We start from the raw sequence: 23,489 nt of genomic DNA on the forward strand, positions 1-23,489 counted from the left end.
TTCGTATTGCTCCTGAAGTATCCTCTGTTGAGCGAGAGCAACTCTGGTGTTATAAATAAATATCGTGATGTGTTCGCTAAAACAATTCTGGAACTAGGCTGTACTAACGTGCTCGAGATGGACATCGCTGAGGTCCCAGGAAGCGTTCCAACTGTTCAGAAGCCGTATCGAATTTCACCGTCTGATCGACAAACATTGGCAGAATTTTGAACGAGTGGAAAATGGCGGGAATTATTTCTGAATCATCATCACCGTATGCCAGTCCAGTGTTGTTCGTAAATAAAAAATTATCTTGAAGGAAGATACTGCCTTCGATAATAGAATTAAAACGTTTACAGTTAATAAAAATTTCGGATTCAAAGATATTGTTAAATTTATGAGTCTTGTAGAAAGTATAGTTTTAGATAAAATTCAAGAAGGATTAAATAAACAACATGGTTTAAAAGTAAATTTTATTTTGCATTGTATACATCAAAGAAAAATCAGTGGTGCAGGAACCATGGAATATAAAGACACACACTTTAAAACAAAGAACGAAATAATATTGAAAATGACTGATCGAAATAAGTACTATTTTAGAGTGAAAACGAAATTGACGAATGAAATGCAAGATTTTCAAGTCAAACAATCACAATGGTGTCTTAAAACAATTGTCGCCTTGGAATTGTGTATCAATAAATTTATACCTCTTAGAGGTGCGTCATATATAAATCTCCCAAAATTTATTCAACTTAAACATGTCGTTATAACATGTCGTTTAAATGTGAAAAATGAGGACAATAAATGTTTTATTTGGGCTTTACTTTCTGCATTACATCCAGCTGAACGCGATCCTCAAAGAATTTCCAAGTATAAAATATGTGAACATGTGTTTGATAAAGAATTCAAAGATGTTGAGTTTAAATTTGGTAAAAATTACAGCAACATAGTTACCATATTTTTTACATTATTTTAGTTACCATTTTTTATTCCTTCCATAATTTTAAGTACACACAACACACATACACACTCATAGCACCACATAGTCGGATAGTATTTGCACGGTGAACCAAACCATTGCTATCCGATCTAATGACAAAAATACACACGTACACACAGTGTGACCGACGAAGTCGGTTTAGGTTTTGCGTACGGAGTAGTGGTGTCCGGTGCGCGAGTATTATCGCTATACGCTACCGGCCCGTACATATATTAATAACATATATATTGTTATTATCAAAGCAAAAAGTTTTATTATTTGGTTCATACTATTAAAACGGTGTTTGTGTTGTTTAATAATTATATCCAGAGTCCGATTTGTAAATTTGTGTTTTTAAGTATTGTTCAGCATCAAGGAGACATCCATCTCTACTTAATTCATCAAAATATTTAATAGTTTTTCTTAATTGTTGGCTGAACTCCTTACTAAGTTACTAGTTGTCTAGGTTCCTTAAACACTTCTTCGAAATTATCACACATTTAAGGCTGTTTGTAGCAGTTCAAAAGTTTTAAGTAAGTCTATATCATATTTTTGTAACAATAATGATACAATTTGTAATGAGTTAAGAATTTTGGTTTTGATGACAATAATATTTAGTTTAATAATATATTATAATAGAATAAAAAATAGTTATTATTAATTTTTTTTTTTTATATATAAAGAAACTTGGTGTGAAGTTCATTCAAACTGTGAACCATTAGTTTCGATAATTACAATATAAATATATAATAACTAATAAATTAGAAAAACAATTTTTTTTTTTAATTATGAAACCAGCCTGATTAAATAAGTTAAGGGTGGATAAAATAACAGATTGAGAATTGCAGGAAAGGATAGATTGAGGATTGGCTGGAATATTTAGAAAATTAATTAAGGTGAAAAAACTTATGCGTTGGGAGAAAATTTTAACTATTAATTAAAAATGTTTTCCATAATTTCGGGCACCTCTGCAAACGGGCCCGGATGCGACCGCAACCAATGATTCCTCATATTAACGCTACTGAGTATATAATAAAAAACAAAGTATTGATATTTAACTATCTATTAATGTATAAAATAATATTCTATAGTTTCGATAGAATCGATCGTTTTTAAAACTATCGATAGTCAAAACTAGTCGGTAGCGCCCGTCAATAAAACTAACCAGTCTAGGGAGACCAGGTAACTAGTGTATACCAATTACAAATAATAAATTATTTATATATATGCAACAAACGTCGTTAACAATATGTTTCAATAACTTAGATAAATAATGACACTTGAAACTTGGACGACATTAAATAAAAACATTAATAATAATTTTTTACGCATTCATTATAATCGTATATTTTAATGTGATTCGTGCGAACAATGGATATTCCTGACAAACACAGTAACAACGTGTTTTGTAGTGCCAACACTCAAATTCATAATATAATTAGAATTTATATAGTAATTAGTAAATATATTAATTAAAATAAGGGAGCGAATATGATGGAAAGTGATGGACAGTGCATGAGCGTAGTTAACAATATTGTGCATGACTATAGATACATAAAACATTTATACATCTATGTGTGCGGTGTGCGTGCGATGCCTAGCGAGGGCGACCCCTACCACTACATTGTGTGCTGCGCATCATCATTATTTTTGCCGCCAAACAAACGCTGTGACCAAGTAACCACAATAACGGTCGGTCTATACCGACGCCAGCTTCTTCATAGAAATTCAACTACGCGGTTACCATTTGAGCTCACCGCTTCATTTGTGTTGGCCACACTGTGAGCGCCGATAACGCTTGTGCACGGGACAACGGGAGGAGGGATGTTCGTTAAGCGTCCCCTCTTCCCCGTCGGACCACAACAACACGGACACGCCGCAGCCGCCATTATTTTCGTCTCTCGTCGCCCGCCGATGTGATTCATATCTATTGCTAGCGCGTCAGGTTTTTAAAAATATTTCTTTAGGAATCGCTGTGTGTGTTATGTCCAAAATGTCGAACTCATTGGACGATTGGCAGTATGACATCAACGATCTTGTATGGTGAGTACATTTTTACTTGCCACGGTCTTTACTGTTAACGCGTACGGCTGAATAATAACTAAAATAAAAAGAGCGCCATAGTTAACGCATAATAATATGTGATTGTTTACAGGGCCAAGATGAAAGGTTTCCCGCCCTGGCCTGGACGCGTAAGTTTATAATTTATTAACTTTTATTAAATATTCTGATCTATTGTGGTAACTATTTTAAATAAGTTGCGTTAATACTAGTGTCACAGATGTGTATACCCCTATACATGGACTGCTATTGCTAAGTACTGTACACTTTAACCTTGTCAAATTTGATCAACATGTATTGCCAAACGTCATTCATCCTGCCGATTGGTAATATTATCGATCGTGGGATTTATTACTACTACGTTAATTTTGTATTGACATATAGGTTATCTTATAGTATTATTTTTATTGAGGTCTCCATCAATATGAATGTTTTCCCTTTATATCCTAGATTAGCTACTGTTTATACATTGCAATTATGTTATATATCTGTTACATCTATAAATTTTTTTATTATAAATACTAATTAAATTGTTATCTTATGTTTGAATACATATATAAAAGTAGATTTGTATGAGTTGTATATTAAAAATGTTGTTTCAGGTAACTGAACCTACTGATGTTTTAAAAAAAGTGTTTAAGAAAAACTGCAAGTGTATATTCTTTTTTGGAACTGAAAATTAGTAAGTAAAAACATTAATATAAAATTGTGTTTATATACTGTATTATTATTTTTTTTTTCTAGTTCCTATGTAAATACATTTATTTATCATTCTACTTATAAGTTTAAAGCGTTTAATTAATTTATTAACATTCAAAATGAAATGTTCTAATTATAGTATGTGTACAAAAGTGCTTATTGTCTTGGAAATGTATCTGGTCCTAAAATAAATTTTTATTATTGATAAGTAATGCAATAACTTCAGAAAAGATACTGTAGAGTAAAAATAAAATAAGTTTGAGAACTGCTGATTTTATGGATATTTATGGAAATGATTTATTATATTATTTGTGTTATTAATATCATAATATTGTACTAAGTTGTATTACCTTACGGTACTGTAACTGAGCCTTCATGGGCGTTTATTGAAATAAATTAAAAAAATTGCATACTGTAAATGTACTTATTAACATACATTTTTTTTTCTTTTAGTGCTTGGATTGAAATTGGTTGTTTAAAACCATATTATCAATTTAAAAATTCATTGGCGTTCAGCTGCAAAACATTACTTTTTAAAGAAGCTTGCAAAGCTATAGAAAATTACATTGCAGAAAATAAAACTGCTGTATGTAACAGTTCTTTTTTTTTTTTTATTCAAAATTCTTATAATACTGTTAATTTTTTTTTAGATTAAGAATAATGGAATATCTGAAACTGAATCCCGGTTTGAGAATTTAGTTAAAAATGAAACACCAACATCAACACCAACAACAACACCAGTTGTCAAAAAAAAACTTGTAAGTATTATTGCCTATTATAAAGAGTTAAGCTTTATGACTAGAAACTGTTAGCTCTTTTTGCCATTATCAGAGGATTTATATTATGACAAATTTAATTATGTCAACATAATAACATGTATCTTGTAAGAGTTGAGGTTCCTTTTTTTTTTTTAGGCAGAACTTTCTCTTCTTATATTTCAACCTTAAATTTATCTTATCGAATTCTTATACTTGCGCTTCTTTTGGAACTGACTATAATTTATTCTTCTCATTATAAAACAGGTTTTCTCTTAGTATATTACATTAAATTTCATTTAATTTCATTTGGTTTGGATTGTATTTGTTACTAATTTTTTTATTGATATATTTATTGTTCTGTATTCGTATTTTCGTATTTACATTTACACATATTAGGCTTATGGCTAGTTAATGATACTCGATTGCCAAATTTTCTTTTTCCATCTATTTATCTTCTACATAGTTTTCTATTTCTTATTTGTGTTCGCTGTATTCTTCTTATATTTGGTTATTAAAATACTCTTCTCATCCCATGCCATTATTGCTCCATGAACAGTTCATACTATCATCAATTACTATTTACATTTGGTTTCACAAACTATATTTTTGTTTTGATATTTCTTGTTGTTACACTTGTAGAAGAGCTGAAATACAATTTTCTTCTCCCTTACCACTATACATTTTTTGTTCTTTTTTTATGCTACTTTACTTCATTGTAAAAACAACATTTGAAGTAAAAAATATTTGCTGAATAATTTGTTGAATCAAATTTAAGTATTTATCCATTATCACAAGTTTGATGAAGAACTGAAAATATTGAGATTTAATATTGGGATTTTAATTTTTAACTGACTAATTGTTAAGTTTCCTTGAAATAACTTCAGAAATTATAGTTCAGAATTGAAATCATAAATAAATATATAATTTAAATAATAGGAAATATAATATACTACAATTGTATATCATTAATTATCTTTTATGTTTTAGTCTAATGCTCGCACTTCTACACCGAACACATCAGTTAAGAGACGTAGCAAATTACAAGTTAAGTCTTCATCTATGAACTCAGATGAAGCTAAAAAATCTAAAAAACTGCGTCTGAATTCTAGTTCCAGCAATACTGATATACTTACAAATCTTGGCTTAACAAATAATCATATTAGCCCTCTTCGTAAGAATAACACATTGCTAGATAGGCCTGAAGTTAAACAACCGGTGAGTGTTAATAAACATATCTATAATCTATGGTGTCAATTTTTTATGATTTAAGTATAAATTATTTTGTTCAATTTTAGGAAAGCAGTCTCTTAGACATGACAAAAATATCTAAAACTTTAATGAACAAGAATATCTGTCCATCAAAATTGAAATTCGGATTCATTGGATTGGGTAATATGGGATCTGGAATTGTTAAAAACTTATTGAATTCAGGACACCAAGTGATTGTTTGGAATAGAAGTGAAGCTAAGGTAATTAACTGTGTTTGCTTTGTTATAGATATTTTTTTCAAAAGCCTGAATTAACTTTTGTTTTTGGTTTTGGTTGCATAATATTTATTTGAATTTTCAGGCGTGAAACATTTACTATTAATACTGCTTATATTTCATATAATTTATATTATTATTTTGAAAACTATATGGTTAATGTGTAGCATTCTAATGAAAAGAAAATATATTTATGCTTCTGTATTATATTCTATCGATAAATTAAAAGTGGGACATATTTATAATAGAGTGAAATCTGTCATAACAGACACTTGTTGTATTGATTTTATAGTGCTTGACATTTTTATGGTTATTTAAATTATTTCTTTATTATGCCACTTTCTGTATTGCATTAATCTTTCAGTTTAAAATGAGATATTAGGATTATGAAAAGGAAGTAACAAACTCGAAGTTCAAACAAAAACAAATGTAAATTTTATATTTTTTTTATAATCAAAGTGTATTTGAATTCTAGTTCTTAAATAATTTTAATAAGTTAATACTTAATATTCAGTATGTTTTGTTTATAAAATAATTAAAATTTCATGGAATCATTAATTATGTTTAAAATTCACATTATAAAACAACCATTTTTTATAATTTATTGATATTTTTTTTACGGATCTTAATATAATTCAATATTTAACTATTCATTATTCTATATATTCTTATAATATGTAGTTGATTAATTAAGTTTGAAATTTAATTAAATATAATAATATTATTACTAATAAAATATAAATTAAAGTTAAGAAAATTTCAAAGTGAAGAAATTAACATATCTCTTATTATTACGTGATTTTGGGATTTAATTTTTATTTAGTATCAATAGAGCTTAGAATCATTTTCATACAATCATAGTTATTTCTAAAATATGTTTAATCTCAAAATTTTGATTTATAATTGCATATTATTTTGCCAATTACGTATTTGACTTAATTTTATTTATTTATTCAAAATATAATAGGCCTCATTGAAAAGTTTTTGTTTAAAAATCTAGATAGATATTATTATACATTTATAATACAAAATTATTTAATAAAATAGTGACAGTATAATAATATTAACATTTAAACAATTTAACTATACTTAACATGTAAATTCAAACAATTAAAATCTTCTTGCTATATAATTATTTATTTATTTTATGTTTCTGTAGCCACCTTGTTAAAGGTATTATTATATGTTAAAGCATTAAAGGAATTATTTGGTTGTTAGATTTCTTGTGTGATCTTATTATATATTTTAAGATTAACATAAAGGAATGTTATATGTATTCATTTTCTATGCTTTGGAAAATTTATATTGATTAATCTTGTATAATGTTCATGTTTGATATTTAGGGTAAAATTGTTTTTAATAATTAATAATTTTAGTGCTTTTGTTGGATTAAATTTTACTTCAAGGTTTTTTTTATAGTATTTTTTTTTCTTACTGATTTTTATAGCACTAGTTTTTTTACAATTTTTTTTTAGTTTATTTGTAAATTCGTTAGTCAAACATACAGTAGGTTCTTGAGGCATTTAGTTTATAATACTAGTATTCTTTAAATTTACATTGCTTTTTTTTATTTTTTGTCCTATAGTTTATTTACAGTCGAATCTACTTATTAGGGACACAATGGGCAGTGATCCATCTATTTTTCCCATTATTTAACTGACCAATGAACTGATTTAAAAAATATATATATATATATTTATTAAAATGCATTATTATAACTTAATTATAAGAAACATACATATATATTATTATACATATATTGTAAATATATTTGTAATATATATTACGATATTGTAAATTATATTATATGCACATTTATTATAAATTAATTGATTAATCTAACACTAAACACCATAAAAATATTATCATAGTCACCCTATTGTACAGTAATTATTTTTTGGGCTAGAAAATCATCTATTATTTGTTTTAATTAATTAAAACTTTGCTTATTAACAAAGTCTGTACAAACGTCCAGTGAAGTTTGAGCACTTTTGTTTTCATTTTGTATGAAATATAATTTCAGCTGATCAATGTATTTTTCTGCTTCTCTTGTTATTTTGATGGTTTGAATGTTGTCATTGTCATGACTTTCTTTATTTTGCAGAATAATATCGTAATTCTCGTTTTCTTTAAAACAATACATGAGAGGGTTTCAAACTTTTTTCCCCCATAGACCACATGCCAGTTTTTTTCATTTTCGTATACCATTTAAATTAAATTTTTAAATAATTCATTTAGGTGTTTTTCATAGCTTACACGAAACTGCTCACCAGAATATGCTTTACTTTGGAGTGCATTTTTTAACAATACTTTTATTTTTTAAAATAATGACTATATTTAAATAATTTTTTTGATGTTTTTATCATGTTTATTGTACTTATTAGTTATTACTGAGACCTAAAAATAAACAGTTGAATGTGTAATCATCAACTGTAATGTATGTGTAATTTGATCTTAATATTCCAATATTCACCTTCGACTCCGTTAGTCATTATCAACAATGTTTCTTATAATAATTGTTATTGTTTGCATCGTTGCACACATATCTTTTATAAAAATTACGACACACATTTTTGACATATAACTCTTATGGACCTCTATTTTATTTTTCGTTAACATAGACCCCTTTCAGGTCAGAATCATCCTCAAGGGGTTGATATAGACCGCTTAAAGAATCTGTGCAAAACATTATTTTTTTTTTTTTTTTGGCTTAATATAGGCCATTTAGGTCTTTTGCCGTAACCACCATACCTCTCCATGCTTCTCTGTCATTAGCTAGCTCTTCGTTTTTTACTCCTAAAATTTATAGATCACTTTTAACTCTGTCTATCCATTTTTGTCTTGGCCTTCTACACTGCCTCTTTCTATTGGATCCATTTTGTTACCTTTTGAGTTATCTGAATTAATTCTTTGTTGGATTTCTCTATGGTTATTTCTATCCGCTCTCAATTCCACTTCGAGGTATTTGAATGTATTAACTATCAAAAAGCATTCCGTTCATCGCTACGCTTTTTTGGTTATAGTTTTTTCGCGATAATATCATATATTTAGTCTTTTCTTTATTTACCATTAATTCCATTGGTTTGCTTCTCTCTATAAGTAATTCTGCTAAAGTCTTAATTTCATCCTCTGTCTTACTAATTAACACTATATTGTCCGAATATACTAATACGTTAATTTTTTATTTTGTAGTCTAATCCCTACGTCCGTTTATACAGTCCTCTAACCACTGATTCCAATGCTATATTAAAGAGGATGGGAGGCAATGCATCTCCATGTTTTAATCCTGTTTTAACTTAGAATTCCTTAGATATATGATTATTGGCATTTTGCATTTTGAGTTCTGTAAGCACGATTTTATCAGTCTAATTAATTTAATAGGAACTCCTAGGTCTTCCATTGCTATCCGTAGCTTTTTTTTTACTATGGAGTCATACACTTATAGTCTATGAATAACATGAAGAGGTCCTGGTTATATTTGTATGTCTTTTTCATTATTTGTTTGATAGTGTGAATCGGGTCGACTATTGATCTTCCTGCATTAAAACATGCTTGATACTCACCGACTATTTCCTCACCATATGGCTTTTAGTCTAATGAGAAGTATATTTGATAGTATCTTGGATGATGTGTCAAGTGGTGATATATATATATATATATATCCCTCTATAGTTCCTACATGCATGACATCCCCTTGCGAACAGGGCATATAATTGACAGAGTTCAGCTATATTTTCTTCTTTCCATATATTTTTTATTAGTTGTTCCGTTTATTTGGTAATTGTGTTTCCCCCATGTTTAAAGAATTTCAGTGTGAAGTTTGGTGAAAACCATTTGCGCCCGAAATATTTTTAATAAAAATATGTTAAACCCCTGCAATGTTGCCAAATTGTATTCTGGAATACAAGCCATACTATTTATTAACCTTATAAAGTTAAAATTATTGTACATAGTGATGGGCATAATCGAGTGAAAGTAATAAAGTTACTCATTATTGTTATATTTACTATTTTTTTTAAATACAAAATGTTGAAAAAATTATAAAATTTAAACTTTATTATTTAGACAATTATTATTAAATTACTATAATAGTATATTATACTAATCTACTTAATTTAAGTATTTATCAAAATAAAAATAATCTATATTATAAAACACAATGGCAGCATTGTTGCGAAATGGGTGCATATGGGCTATAAATCAGTAGGTAGTACCTTATCTTTCAGGCGCATCTGTCTACATCCCTGGGGGTGCAAATGTACTACTCTGAGGCGCAAATAAGCTACAGCTGTTAAGTTATTTTTTCCTGGTGCCTTTCGATTTTTGAGTGTCTTTATAGCCATTTGTATTTCCTCTTATATTGGTTTATTCAGTTGTTGTTCGGCTGTTACTACCTAATGATTTTCTAATTTTTCTGACATTGGCTTATTTGGAAGTTCTTCAAACATTTCTCTAAACTCCAATTGACCTTATATGCATCATAACTTGCACAAGGAAATGGTCTGAAACTCCACTTATACCTCTACATTTTTTTACGTCTATGACACGTCGTTTTCTTCTTGAATCGATCATCATATGGTCTATCTGATTCTTTACAGAGCTTCCTGTTGATATCCATGTATGCTTATGAATGTTTTTATGTTGGAATTGTGTGCTTGAAATTGTCATGCCTCTTGTCGTCGCAAAGGATATCAGCCTTTCACCATTATTATTAGAGATATTATGTAAACTTTCATTTCCAATCACCGGTCTGAACCATTGCTCTCTGTCAACTTTTGCATTGAAATCTGCCATCACTACCTTAATTACGTTACTTGGAATAGTCATTGACTGTTTCTAGTTGACTATAAAAATAGTTTTTAGTCTCATTACCTTTATCCTCCATTGGAGCATAACAATTTATAAATGTGATGTGGAACCATCTACCTTTCACTACTATATATCATATTCTTTCATTTATTGGCACAAATGTTTTGATGGCAGACAGTATGTTATTGCTTACTAGAAAGCCTATACCTTTTTCGTGTGAGTTACCTCTGCAATAGAAGAAGGTTGCTTTCTGTGTTTTTAAATTTTCTATTCCAGGCCATCTAGTCTCTTAAACCTCTAATAAAGTAAGTTCGTATCTGTCAAGTTCAGATACTACCGTTGTCAGTGTTCCAGTCCAATGTAATGATTACATTCTATGTTCCAGTCTTGAAATCCTGAAACTCCATGTTTATCCAAGGCTTTTATCATGGTTGTTTCTTAACTATAGATTCTTGCATACTGGGTTTGGCCCAATGCCAACCTCACTTAATATAGGTGCTTCAGTGCTACGATCTAAGTAGACACTTACGATCCTGGGGCATGCTTCAAACTACACCTCCACCTAGTTGACTGAGGTCTGTAGGAATGTCATACCCGTTGCCCAAATAAAGGGTACCCCAAGTGGGTGCACTACATTATTATCAATGTTAAAAAATAATTCTCCATTTTCTACGCATTATACTATGTTGTTATTTTTAATAGGAGGAATGGGTAAATCAATCTGTTGTCTGAAACCACAACGAGCAAAACAATGCTGAATTGTAACATATGACATTTTTCTCCAGCTGTCAAAAAACAAACTATAATGCTTGTAGAATTTTTATTTTAGAACTGATATCTATAGCACTTTAAGATAGTCACTAAATTATCTTCAATAGCATTAAGAACGTATGTTACCAGCAATCTACGGTAATAAGTTTTAAAATTCCTAATGATTGATCCCCATATTGAGTGGTTGAACAAGAAAAGTAGTATTGGTTGGCAGAAACATTAATAGATATTTTTTAAATCCATTAAATAGGAATGTGGTCCTACATTATCAACAATTAATACAATTTGCCTTGAATGTTTTCCAAGCTCTTTGTCCCAATCTTACAACTACAACGCAAAAATTCTTCCTACTGTCATCCATGCATTTTTATTTGCTAAATAAGAAACAGATAAATTTATTAATTTTATATTTTCAAAACATTTTAGCTTTGCTAACTTTCCGATTATTAACAGTTTATTTTATTTTATTTGTGCCTGCCATATTACAACAACATTAAACTGTTGTACTATCCATAGTTTTTTTTTAATCCTTCGAGTGTTTCACATTTATAGCACTAAAAACCATCCGGAGTTGCTTGGTATAATAGGCCAGTTTATAAAGTCAGCATATAAACATCCTCAGGAGAAAATTTATTCTAAATTTTTGGTAACTTAAATAAAGACCATTCTTCAGCGCTTGATTTTTTTCCGTAGAATTGTTTGAATTTAATATTATTCTGATCCTTTCAATGACTAATCCAAACTTCATGGGTTAAAAATTAACATGTCCACTTTTTTGAGTGAAAATATCAGCTTTTTGCTGTAACATAGGTCCTGAAATTCAAACACCATGCTCAGTAACAGCAGAAAACCATTCATAGCACGGTTTACTTCGGAATTTTTACCTTCTTACTTTCTTTTTCTGTTTATAGGTCCACTTTTGCTATCATTTAATTTTTCTCACTCTTCACGAATAGCATTTTCATTTTTTTTCAATTGGTTAATTACTAATTTAGATATGTCTATTAATTTCTATAACTCATGAACACAAGTATTTTGAGGTTGAGCTTTAATTTTATCAAGTAGAGTTATTTTTTTACTTAAAGTTAAATCTTCATAAGACATTGTTATGTGTTAACATATACTGAATTAATAAAACCGAACGTACATACACGGAGCTGAAAGAATGTGAACTAAATATTATTAATAAAGTAATTTTGTACGCGGACTAGTTAGTTATATCTTCACATATTAGGTGATGGTAGGAGAAAAAAGCAATAAGTAAAAGTAAAATATGTAGGTAATTGTTATTTTTTAAACATTATTATTCTATAAAATCTGAGAGACAGATATTAGACAATTACCGTTTTGATAAGAAAGTAGGTATGTATAGATTGTTTTATCTTATAACCGATGTTTTGTCCTCAATAAACAATTTTAAATTGTCTAAAACGAATACGTTTGTTCTGGACTCTGCTTATTTGGCTCCTGTATGCGGTGTCCCCATTAAGAGTATTCGACTGTATTTTTATTTGAATATCTATATAAATGAAATATTTTTCATTAATTCCATAGTTAAACATTTGATTTATTTAAGCTTAATGTTTAGTAACAGTTTTATTATTTTCTATGATTTTGATTATCAACTAAAAATTTATTCTTAGATTTTGAGTGAAATAATGAATGTGTAACCATGATTTTTGTATATACTTTTGATCAGAAGGATTACTCCAATTATCATATTTGTAAGAAATTTTTGTTCATAAATGTTAAGTAGGAAGAGATTTTACTTATTTATTTATAAATTTCTAGTTGACAAAAATTTTCAAAAAAAAATTATCAGTTTTGTTTTCAACTTGTTAGTAAGAAATTGTTCATAAGTTATTTTTAAATTTTAATCTATTTTTTTTTTTTTTTTACAAAAGTTAGAACAATAAGTTTAATTTATCTTTAAAAAATTTATTTCTATTACTATCTCAAACTTTTTTAAAAATATAAACTAATGTTACACTTGGATTAGTTTTTTCATGAATAAGTATTTTATATGATTAGCTCATCAGCTTAAAAAATATTAATGTTAAATATTAAATTATAAGTTTTGAGTTTTTTTTATCGATTATAATATTATTGAAAAATATATCAGCATATCAAAGCCATAAGGAATAATGTAGAGGTACCTTCTTTACCTTAAACTACTAAAAAAAAAAAGTTTGTGATTGTAAAAAATAAGAGTTAGTTAATAGATTTTAATAAATAATACTAGATTATGTGGTAAATGCTTTTAGATATGTGTTCTACATTGGGCCTGGTATTTGGCAATTTAATATATATGTTTATGACTGGATAAATTGCTGAACATATATAATACCAAACAAATTAGCAATTATGATTTTATAAATTAAATAGACACCATCCATTAAAGAGCAATGACACAATCTATTTATTATTCTTATTGAAAGGTTGTGCTCACAAGTCTACTTAGTATTATTTAAAAGTGCTAAGTACATTTATAGTTAAAAGTTATTCAAAATACAATAATTAATAACAATAATATTTTTAATGATAAATAATTTATATGGAATAATTAATAAATATTTTTTTATTTAACTTAATATTAACTAAAAAGGATACAAATGGATTATTTAAATTAACACTGCATAAAATGTATTTATTTTACAGTTCATGATATTAAAAACAATGTAATTTATATCAACAATAAATTAATTAATTATTAATCATTTTAAAATAGTAAATTTTAATTATAGATGCCAATACAACTATTCAAATTAAAAATATTTAAATTATTCACAATTATGACCAGTTATAATTATATCAAAAAAATATTTCATAGAAGTCCAGATTTACAAAAGCAAAGGTATTTGCATTCAAATTTACTAGGTTTTGTTACTATATTATACATTTTTTTGCATATAATTATATATCACAGTTTTTTGATTTATATATTAAAACTGGACAACTATCTTTACACGCAATCTTTATTACGGTGAAATAACACCTAATATAAATTAATATAACAAAGTTATTAGCAATACATGTTATATTATATGGTGTTGATAGTAGATTGATTGATAAGCTTTATTCACTAAATAGTTGCTATTTTAAATCTCATCAGCTTGTTGTTCATTAACAGCACGCTTAACATATAATATCGTAGTATGTTATACAACTTCATGAAAAACTTAATATAATAGCATACTATTGATCGTTTTAACTATGTACAATTTAAGACTAAAAATATATTGTAATATATTTTAAATTAATTTTTTGACTATATAAATATTTATATCTTTATATACATTTTAGAAAATTAAAATAATTAACAATCAATACTTTAAAATTATTTTATTTGAAAATATTTTCAACTTATTAAATATTTGTATTTTATATAAAATATTTAATAAAACTTTAAAAAAATTTTTTTTGTACTAATTTTGATTTTCAGTTCTATGTGATTTAGGTTCAGAAAAAAAATTACCTTTTAAGATTAATTTCACAGCATATTTATTTTAAAACTATACATCATTTTGCTCTGTGGTTTCCATTTCTGCTTCTGTTGGCTTACTTCTTTTTTTTATACAATTCAGTCTAAAATAAAAAAAAATTATAATTAAAAAAAAATTACATTTAGATCATGATTGTACTAACCTTATTAATAATAACTTAAATGCACAACATAGTATGGTTAATATTAGAAACCCCATTGCTGATGTTATTCCTAATATAATTGCATTCATTTTGATATTATAAAATATTCCACTATCTAGATGTACTTCTACTATCTTAGAATCATTTCCATGTTCATTTGATGCATAGCAAGTATAATTGCCTATACTATTTCTCAACATTCGTAAAATATGTAAAGATCCATTTTTGCTTATTAAAATAGGTTGATTATCTATTTGCTTTAAATCCCAATTGTGGACATCTGGATGATTATATATATTTACATCTGCTTCTTTATTTTCATGAAATGTTAAGCCACCAGGTACCAACCAAGTTATTGCTGGACGTGGATTTCCATATGCCATACAATTAATAATTCCTTTTTTGGTTAATGTTAATGTATTTGTATCACTAAAATAATATATTTTTGCTGGACAATCATGATTATTTATGTTCTCTTTAAATTGTAAATATCCTTGGTATCCAATAACAATAGTATTTTTGTTATTATACCACTGGCTGAACCATCCATTATGGCACTTAGGTTGGATTTCTGTGTCGAACAATTGTAGAGATTTTAAGTTTTTGAGTGAAATAATATTTGGTGGTAAAGAATAAATTGATCCACAATTTTTGAGTTCAATAGTTTCAATATTTGGAGCTGATTTAATAAGAGCATTGTCAATTGATTTTAAATTTGTACAATTGTTTAGTAAAATATGATGTAAATTCTTATTATGATCACCAAAAGAACTTTTATTGAGATATTCAATTCCACTATTTTCAATATTAAGATATTCTAATTTATTCAAATTCGACATAGCATTTTCAGCTAGAATAAAAAAATTTGAATTGCCTATACTAAGTTTTTTTATATTTATATTTTCTTTAAATATGTTTTGTGTTATTATATTGAAAGTGTTGTATTCTAATTTAACTGTCTCCAACATTTTTGTATATGAGAACAAATTGTCTGATAAAATACTAATTTGGTTGTAAGATAAGTCAACATACTCTAATTTGAAACAATTTTTGAATGTATCATCTGATAGCTTTTGAATATTATTTTGAGATAAATCTAAATATTGTAGCTCGTTGCAATTGTATAAGGCATCGATAATCATTATCTTACTTGCCACCCATGTAAGACTCTGCAAGTTTCCATTAACAAACGTGTTATTATTGATTGCTGTAATTGGAACATCCACAAAATATATGGTTGTAGTGTTGTTGGGTAGAATGAATGGTGCTTCTTGGATATATTTGGTACAGGATACATTGTTATTTCTGCATTCACATGTCCCATCATTAGTGCAAATGGTGGTGTCCAGTGCGTTAGATAATTTATGAAGTATGACCGTTATTATAAAAATCATATAATAATGCATTTTAAATTATCTGAAACAAATTATTATTTAAGTGATTCAATAGTATTTAGAATAATGGTTTGTAATTATATTACCTTTTTTTTTTGTTTATTTTACAATGTTGATAGGATCTCATTTGTTTTGAATATGCGGTCTTTTCTTACTTGTTGAGTGTAAAAAAAATAAACGGTTAAAAGTTAGCTATCACATTGCTGCCGTTTTTAATGTTAACGTTAAAAACTATGTGAATTTAAATGGCTGCTATACATGTAACGCCGAAAAACATAACGTCATGTTCACTCTCCAATAATGTACTCTCTCATTTCGTCTCCCATCCATGGCAACTTGATAGTGGAGTTTTTCAGTGCGACCAACGCTATCGGTTCGATAATTCCCTATTCTCCAACATTGTTGCGGCAGCTGTTGTGTACTTGCACTTGTTATTTACTTGTTTACTAGTTCGCTACTCTTCTAAATTATGGGGTATTAAAATGGTAATTTAGTTCTTTACAGGTAGCTAAAGCTTTGAGTTTACCTTATTAATGACTAGAATGGGAATTTACTTTTCTTATTATTTTTTCTTGACTTTTAGATTGCATTATTAAAAATAGAACATTTTGTTATTTGTTATTTCTCGTTATGTTTATACAACTTAGACAAATTGTAATTATGTTGAATATGTTTAATTTTTCTATTATTAATTATCTTATCTAAAAATTAAATAGTATAAATTTAGATTATTTAATTGATAAAAAGCACATGATCACATTTCATTATTGAAGTTGTAATAATATAATATATAAATCAAATTTTTTACTCATTTTTATTTTTAAAATAATCAATATCCTTAAAAAATATAATTTAGTTCTATTGATACAATCATTAGCTATTTAATAACATACATACAGTCTTGATTTACGATTCTCTACAACTAAATTTGTTATTTGTATACAATATATATACTTAACATTTATTACAGAAAAAAATTACAAACAGAGCATTGTAAATTAATGGTATGATACTAAAAGATGCATCTTATATAAATATGTTATTAATAAATGGATTATGATGTTGCTAATTAAAATAATTTTTAAAAATGTTGATTGTTTTAAAATTAATTAAACATAAGTAAAATAATTTATTATTATTTTTGTTGGCATATATTTTTAATTAATTAATATTTTTTTTTTTTTTTTTTTTTAATTATCATAGTTCTAACAATATTTAAATGTCTAATTTTTAATTTTGAACACTAAATATACTTATATATTAGGTTGTTATGGACATATAGGACATATATAAATGTAGGTTCTTACGATTACATAGAATACCACTTAAAATAGTATTAAGAACAATAGAATAACTCTTATTATAATCAATACATATATAAATATATATAGATACCAGTAATATAACGATTATAGTGATACAAAAAAACAGAATGACCTATTACTGATTGATTATAAGACATGTATAAAGTAGTTTTGTGGTAATTGTGTATAGTCTAGAGTTGAGTAACAAATATAAAATTGCATATCACTAATCAAATACTGTGTATAGTAATTACTGTATAATACATTCTAAAGTATGTGTAAATACTGTAATAACTGTGATGAGAAAATGAAAATGAAAACTAGGAGTTCATGCAAAATCCAGTGTATAAGGAGGTTTCAAACAAACCCATAGTCAGATGTATTTTGGTCCGATCGTAGCAAGCACCTTCACGCCAGTATACTTACTTAAAATATAAAAGGTTTTGGACTTAGAATTATTTACAATCAAATTATTATTTTAAAGTCAAGGCAAGGGTTCATTATTTCACATTTATCAAATAAATACATTGATTAAGAAGCTCAATTGATTGTGCTCTACTCTCGTTGCACTAGCTGGTACATGCTGACCAGCACGTTAAAAGATCTGAAATAAATAAATTTTGTATTATATAGACTAATCATCTATTTCTCTAGTACAGTAGTTTTCAACCTTTTTAACAATGCCGTACATTTCATCTCCAACAAAATGTTTGCGGCACACCAATCCATATATTATGTATATAGTACACTGTTTGCAGTCTACTTTTTTTAGAGAGTTATTTATTGTGAAATATATAAATAAAATTAATTGATCAAGACGGTTGTGACAAGCATACTTACAATAAATAATATTATATGTATCTACGATTAGTTCAATCAGTTTTCATCAAATATCGATATTAAGCTAGTTATTTAAAATATATATTTAAATTAGTTGCATTACTAAAATTTCATGAATATCATAGAAATTTAATTATAAATACTTAATAATAATTGTTTTAATTTGTTTTTTCTCAGAGTGAACAGTTTAAAAATGCAGGAGCCAGTGTAGGATTAACTCCGTCTGATGTTATTGGTGGTTCAGATATAACATTTTCTTGTGTTTCTGATCCACAAGTTGCAAAGGATGTATGATTATTGTTATTTATGTTTGTATTTTAAAATTAATTGTATTTTTATATAATTGTGTAGATGGTATTTGGAAATTGTGGAGTACTTGCTGAAGTTACTACAAATAAAGGATTTGTTGAAATGAGTGGTATTGATCCAGAAACATCTCAGGATATTTGTGAGGTATAACTTTATATTATATTATATTAACATTATAAATAGATTTAAAAGTATAAGTTAATTTTTTTTTTTTTTAGGCTATTGTAGGCAAAGGTGGGCGTTATTTAGAAGCTATGATTCAAGGTAGTAAGACCGAAGCAGAAGAAGGAAATTTAGTCTGTATGTCTGCAGGTGACAAGAGTTTATTTGATGATTGCCAGTCAACATTTTGTGCTATTGCTAAAAATTCATTTTATCTTGGTAAACCTTGGTTTATTTTATGATCATTCATCTCGTTAATTAAAGGTATCATGTAATTAAGATATTTTGATTTATCTAGGTGAGGTTGGGTCAGCCACTAAAATGAATTTAATTATAAATTCTATCAAAGCTGTTTCACTGGCTGGATTAGCTGAAGGCATGGCTTTAGCAAACAGAGCAGGAATATCACAAAAAGATTTGCTTGACATTTTAGCAATGACTTCATTACAGTGCCCATTGTTGTTGGAAAAAGGAGATGGTATATAAGTGCATTAATATTTTTTAGTAATTTGAATTATAATAATTTTATTTGTTAACAATAGCTATGATGCAAAACAATTTTAAAACAAATCAAGCTCTGAAACATATACAGAAAGATTTAAACTTGTCATTAAACTGGTCAGATATATTGGAGCAGCCATGCCCAGTTACAGCAAGTGTAAATGAAGTATTTAAACATGCAAAACGTCTTGGGTATAGTGACCATGACACTAGTGCAGTATATGTTAGAGCTAAATTTTGATTTTTTTTTTTTTTTTTTAATTCTTAAAATTTTCCTTTTTTTTGGACATTTATAATAGACACTTGCAGATCGAAATTTTTAATAACAAATAATTTTTGTTGAAAATTAAAGTTAATTATAATACTATTATTTTTACTGTAAATAATTAGGCTATTGTGAATATATATTATTTTGCATCCCAATATTATACATTTATATTATATATATATATTTTTTTTCTTTAATGTTGGATGATTGTACTTGATTTTATTAAAAATTACACAAAGGTAAAGTTTAGATTTATATTCATGTATATACTATCCATACTTCAAAATATTTATGTAAATGTATTAAACAAACAAAATTAACTTTTTATTTTTCTAAATTAATAACATTCAAATAAATTGTTAACATCATTCAAAACTTGACTATATTGAATATTGTGTAAAATATAATATTTAATATTGTGTGATAAGTAAATACTAAATATATGAAATGTTAAATTAAAAGATTTGTGTATAAGTAAGAATTTACATTTGATAAATAATATTAACTTGTATACTTGTAAATATAATAGTAATTTTATGAAGTCGATTTAATTGTATCATCAGTTAAGACATTTTTAAATAATTTTGGTTTGGTTGACCTTTTAGTAACAGCTTAGAAGAGTACTAATGGTTTCCTTAGATGTTACATTCATAAGTTATAATTTAATGTTCAATTTTTTTTTCACTATGATAAACCTGTAGTTTTAAAAGCATATGTAAAGTTCAATATTTATACTTCTGCTTTTTAATTTTGTAATTTTTTTTTTTTTTTGAAGTTTACATTATATTTAATTTAAACCATTAGAATATCTCATTTAGTTTATTAAAAGTAATATACTCTATTTAATTTCATACTTTGAAAATTGAATTATTATATAAAATTTGTTTATTTTAAATTGAATAAACATATTTGTATTAATAGGTTTTAAGATTATTGTATGATTTTTTTTTTTTAGTAGAGGTCGGAAAATTTTTTTAAAACAGCCAAATTTAGATCCTAATATTCCCTATAAAAGTTGAAAATATTCTTCTAATATCATAATAAAATGTATAAAAAATATGCTTTTATGTTAATATATTCTATTAATTACAAATATTTTATATTCCAGAAAATGAAATACATATTACAAAAAACTGATCCAAAAAGGTATATAATAAAAATAATACAGTGTAAAAAAACGGTTTTGGTAAATTAAGTCCCATTTTATTAATTTGAGGTAAATTGAGTCCTTCATATAAAAATTAAAGCAGTAAATTGAAATATGGTGAAATGCTGTTTTTTTTTTTATTTAACACAATTTTATACTACGTACTTTAAACTTGCATTTATCAGTTATCACATATCACATCCAGCGTTTTGTAGATAGTTAGGTACTTATAAAAATGTTGCATAATAATACAGAGCAAAATATAATAATATTTAATGATGTAATGATAAGATACACTTACCTATCGTACTTGGTGAATTTATAACTATATCAAAAATTATATTTATAATTTAAATACATTTAAATAAGTTTAACATATTAAATATTTTAGACGAGACTCAGTTTGCCGCTTTAACTGTTACATGAGGGACTCAGCTTACCTCTAAATTTTATACGTGGGACTCAGTTTACCTATTTTGAAAAAAGATAAATTAGTTAGGAACTCAATTTACCTTGTCCTAAAAAAAAATGTAAGTAATATTTTATTATTTTAATTAAGAAAATAGTTGACAACAATATTTGGTAAATAAATATTAATATGATAGTCTATTACAATGTTTTTATATGTACTGAAAGAACTTAATGTCAACTGAGATTACAAATGTATGTTGGAAATCGGTTATAATAACTGTTGATAAATTATCTATAATTTATACTTCAATATTTCCATTTAAAACTTACATTTTTTAAAATTCAATATCACTATTATCAAACATAATTTATTATATTTAAGTAACTGCAACACAAAATATCAAAAATTTATAAAATTAATTGATTGGCATATTCTCTAATATTCTTTATTATACAAAATATTCTTTTATCATGTAATATTTCTCAAATACGCACAGCAAACTTGCTGTTAATTTACATGTTTCATGATTTGTTGGAATTTCGAACCTTCCTTCGACTGCATAGAATCAAAAAAAAAAAAAAATATGCAAATTGATATAATTCCGGCCTCCACTTTATTTGAATGGTAACAAATTTATTAGGAACTACAGAGATGGCTTTATTAACTTTACAAATTTATTAAAGTTGTTAAAAGTAACTGCAAATACATTTACTAAAATATTTGTTTATTTATTCTTTATTTATTTTAATAGTGTGTTACTACAAAAGTAAAATAGTGGTAAATCCTTAATATTCGATTCAACATGTATTTTCTATTAATGTTTACCTTCTATTTTTTTTTTATTAAATAATGTATTGGTCAGTTATGCATAATATCTAGAATATAATCATATAGTATTTTGATTTTGTTGAATATTCTGGTTAGTAAATTATTTAGTGTCTTTCTTAAAATAAAAGAAATTTTAGGAACTCTGACATGATAAAAATTTCTTTTGGATGAGGTATTAATGAAATAATTTAAAAAATCAGTGTAAAATGTTTAATGTACATAATAAAAAGTATGACTACAAATGGAGTAACAGGATTTTTTTTTATTTTAACATGTAATACTTATTAATCATACATAATATAGCTTGTTAAAAATTATATATCCTCAATAATTATTGAAAAATTTGCTAACCAATAACCATCAATCACTTTAAATCTACTTATACATAAATTAACGTAGATATAACCAAATCAACATTAACGTTATTGGCATTTTTATAATACTTATTTAATTACGCCTTAATGACTAGAGAAAGCTAAATTTTCAGTTATTTTTTAAATATATTATTTGTTAATTATGGTTTATTAAAAAAAAAAGTAGAAAAAACTTATGGTTCACATAATTTGCACGAACAAAGCCTGGTATTTCAACTCGTTTATAAAAAAATTATGTATAAAACAATTTAAAAACGCTCGCCAATTATTCATTTGACTTAAAATTGACATTATAAATTGAAATTTTAATTAAATATAATACAATTAAAATACAACAAAACAATATAGGCTTATTATCTGTAACCCATTATTTATATAATTTAATATACCTATGTAGTAATTTCGTAACAAATAATTTAAATGTTTCCTATTTTTCATAGACCTTGAATCTTACCAAAATAACAAAGAAATATTTAAATTAACTTCAATATGCTACACCAAAATTGAAGTTGAAGAGCCATACCCCCGACGCCAAATAATACAATGTCTTAGATGCCAAAATTTTGGTCACACGAGAACATACTGTAATCACGCACCTCGATGCGTGAAATGTGGGGAAAACCATAATACTTCAGCCTGTTTAAAACCCATCGACCAACCATCAAAATGCGCACTATGCGAAGGACAACACCCAGCAAGTTATCGAGGTTGCATTGTGTATAAAAATCTACAACAAAGACACCAGAAAAATAAAAAAAAAATTAA

At 26.5% G+C, this 23,489-nt stretch overlaps 2 protein-coding genes across 3 annotated transcripts; one reads left to right on the forward strand and one right to left on the reverse strand.

Annotated features, from left to right (window-relative positions):
- The first annotated feature begins 2,810 nt into the window (after positions 1-2,810).
- On the forward strand, positions 2,811-19,988 carry LOC112685104 (putative oxidoreductase GLYR1 homolog). The gene is made up of 12 exons (XM_025556876.1): positions 2,811-3,001; positions 3,114-3,150; positions 3,622-3,701; positions 4,172-4,304; positions 4,369-4,476; positions 5,464-5,691; positions 5,772-5,945; positions 18,901-19,011; positions 19,075-19,176; positions 19,251-19,413; positions 19,493-19,672; positions 19,737-19,988. The coding sequence occupies exons 1-12, from the start codon at positions 2,943-2,945 to the stop codon at positions 19,934-19,936; spliced, it is 1,575 nt and encodes a 524-aa protein (XP_025412661.1). The 5' UTR covers positions 2,811-2,942; the 3' UTR covers positions 19,937-19,988.
- LOC112685105 (leucine-rich repeat neuronal protein 1-like) lies at positions 12,802-17,118 on the reverse strand. Of its 2 annotated transcripts, XM_025556878.1 has the most exons (4): positions 16,667-17,118; positions 15,186-16,603; positions 15,016-15,125; positions 12,802-13,059 (listed from the first exon to the last, which is right to left on the reverse strand). In XM_025556878.1, the coding sequence occupies exons 2-3, from the start codon at positions 16,589-16,591 to the stop codon at positions 15,053-15,055; spliced, it is 1,479 nt and encodes a 492-aa protein (XP_025412663.1). In that variant the 5' UTR covers positions 16,592-16,603; positions 16,667-17,118; the 3' UTR covers positions 12,802-13,059; positions 15,016-15,052. The 2 variants fall into 2 exon arrangements, with proteins under 2 accessions (XP_025412663.1, XP_025412662.1); XM_025556877.1 differs by lacking the exon at positions 12,802-13,059 and having other exon boundaries at positions 15,017-15,125; positions 15,186-16,601; positions 16,666-17,117.
- Positions 19,989-23,489: the final 3,501 nt, after the last annotated feature.

Source organism: Sipha flava, unplaced genomic scaffold (assembly GCF_003268045.1).
Source record: "Sipha flava isolate LNK unplaced genomic scaffold, YSA_version1 266_pilon_pilon, whole genome shotgun sequence".
NCBI classification, from domain to species: domain Eukaryota; kingdom Metazoa; phylum Arthropoda; class Insecta; order Hemiptera; family Aphididae; genus Sipha; species Sipha flava.

Coding starts and splice junctions, on each gene's coding strand:
- LOC112685104 (XM_025556876.1), top strand. CDS start 2,943: ATGTCCAAAATGTCGAACTCATTGGACGATTGGCAGTATGACATCAAC. Junction 3,151..3,621: donor TCCCGCCCTGGCCTGGACGC/GTAAGTTTATAA, acceptor ATGTTGTTTCAG/GTAACTGAACCTACTGATGT. Junction 4,305..4,368: donor TTGCAGAAAATAAAACTGCT/GTATGTAACAGT, acceptor ATTTTTTTTTAG/ATTAAGAATAATGGAATATC.
- LOC112685105 (XM_025556878.1), bottom strand. CDS start 16,591: ATGCATTATTATATGATTTTTATAATAACGGTCATACTTCATAAATTA. Junction 15,126..15,185: donor TTTAAGTTATTATTAATAAG/GTTAGTACAATC, acceptor TTTTTATTTTAG/ACTGAATTGTATAAAAAAAA.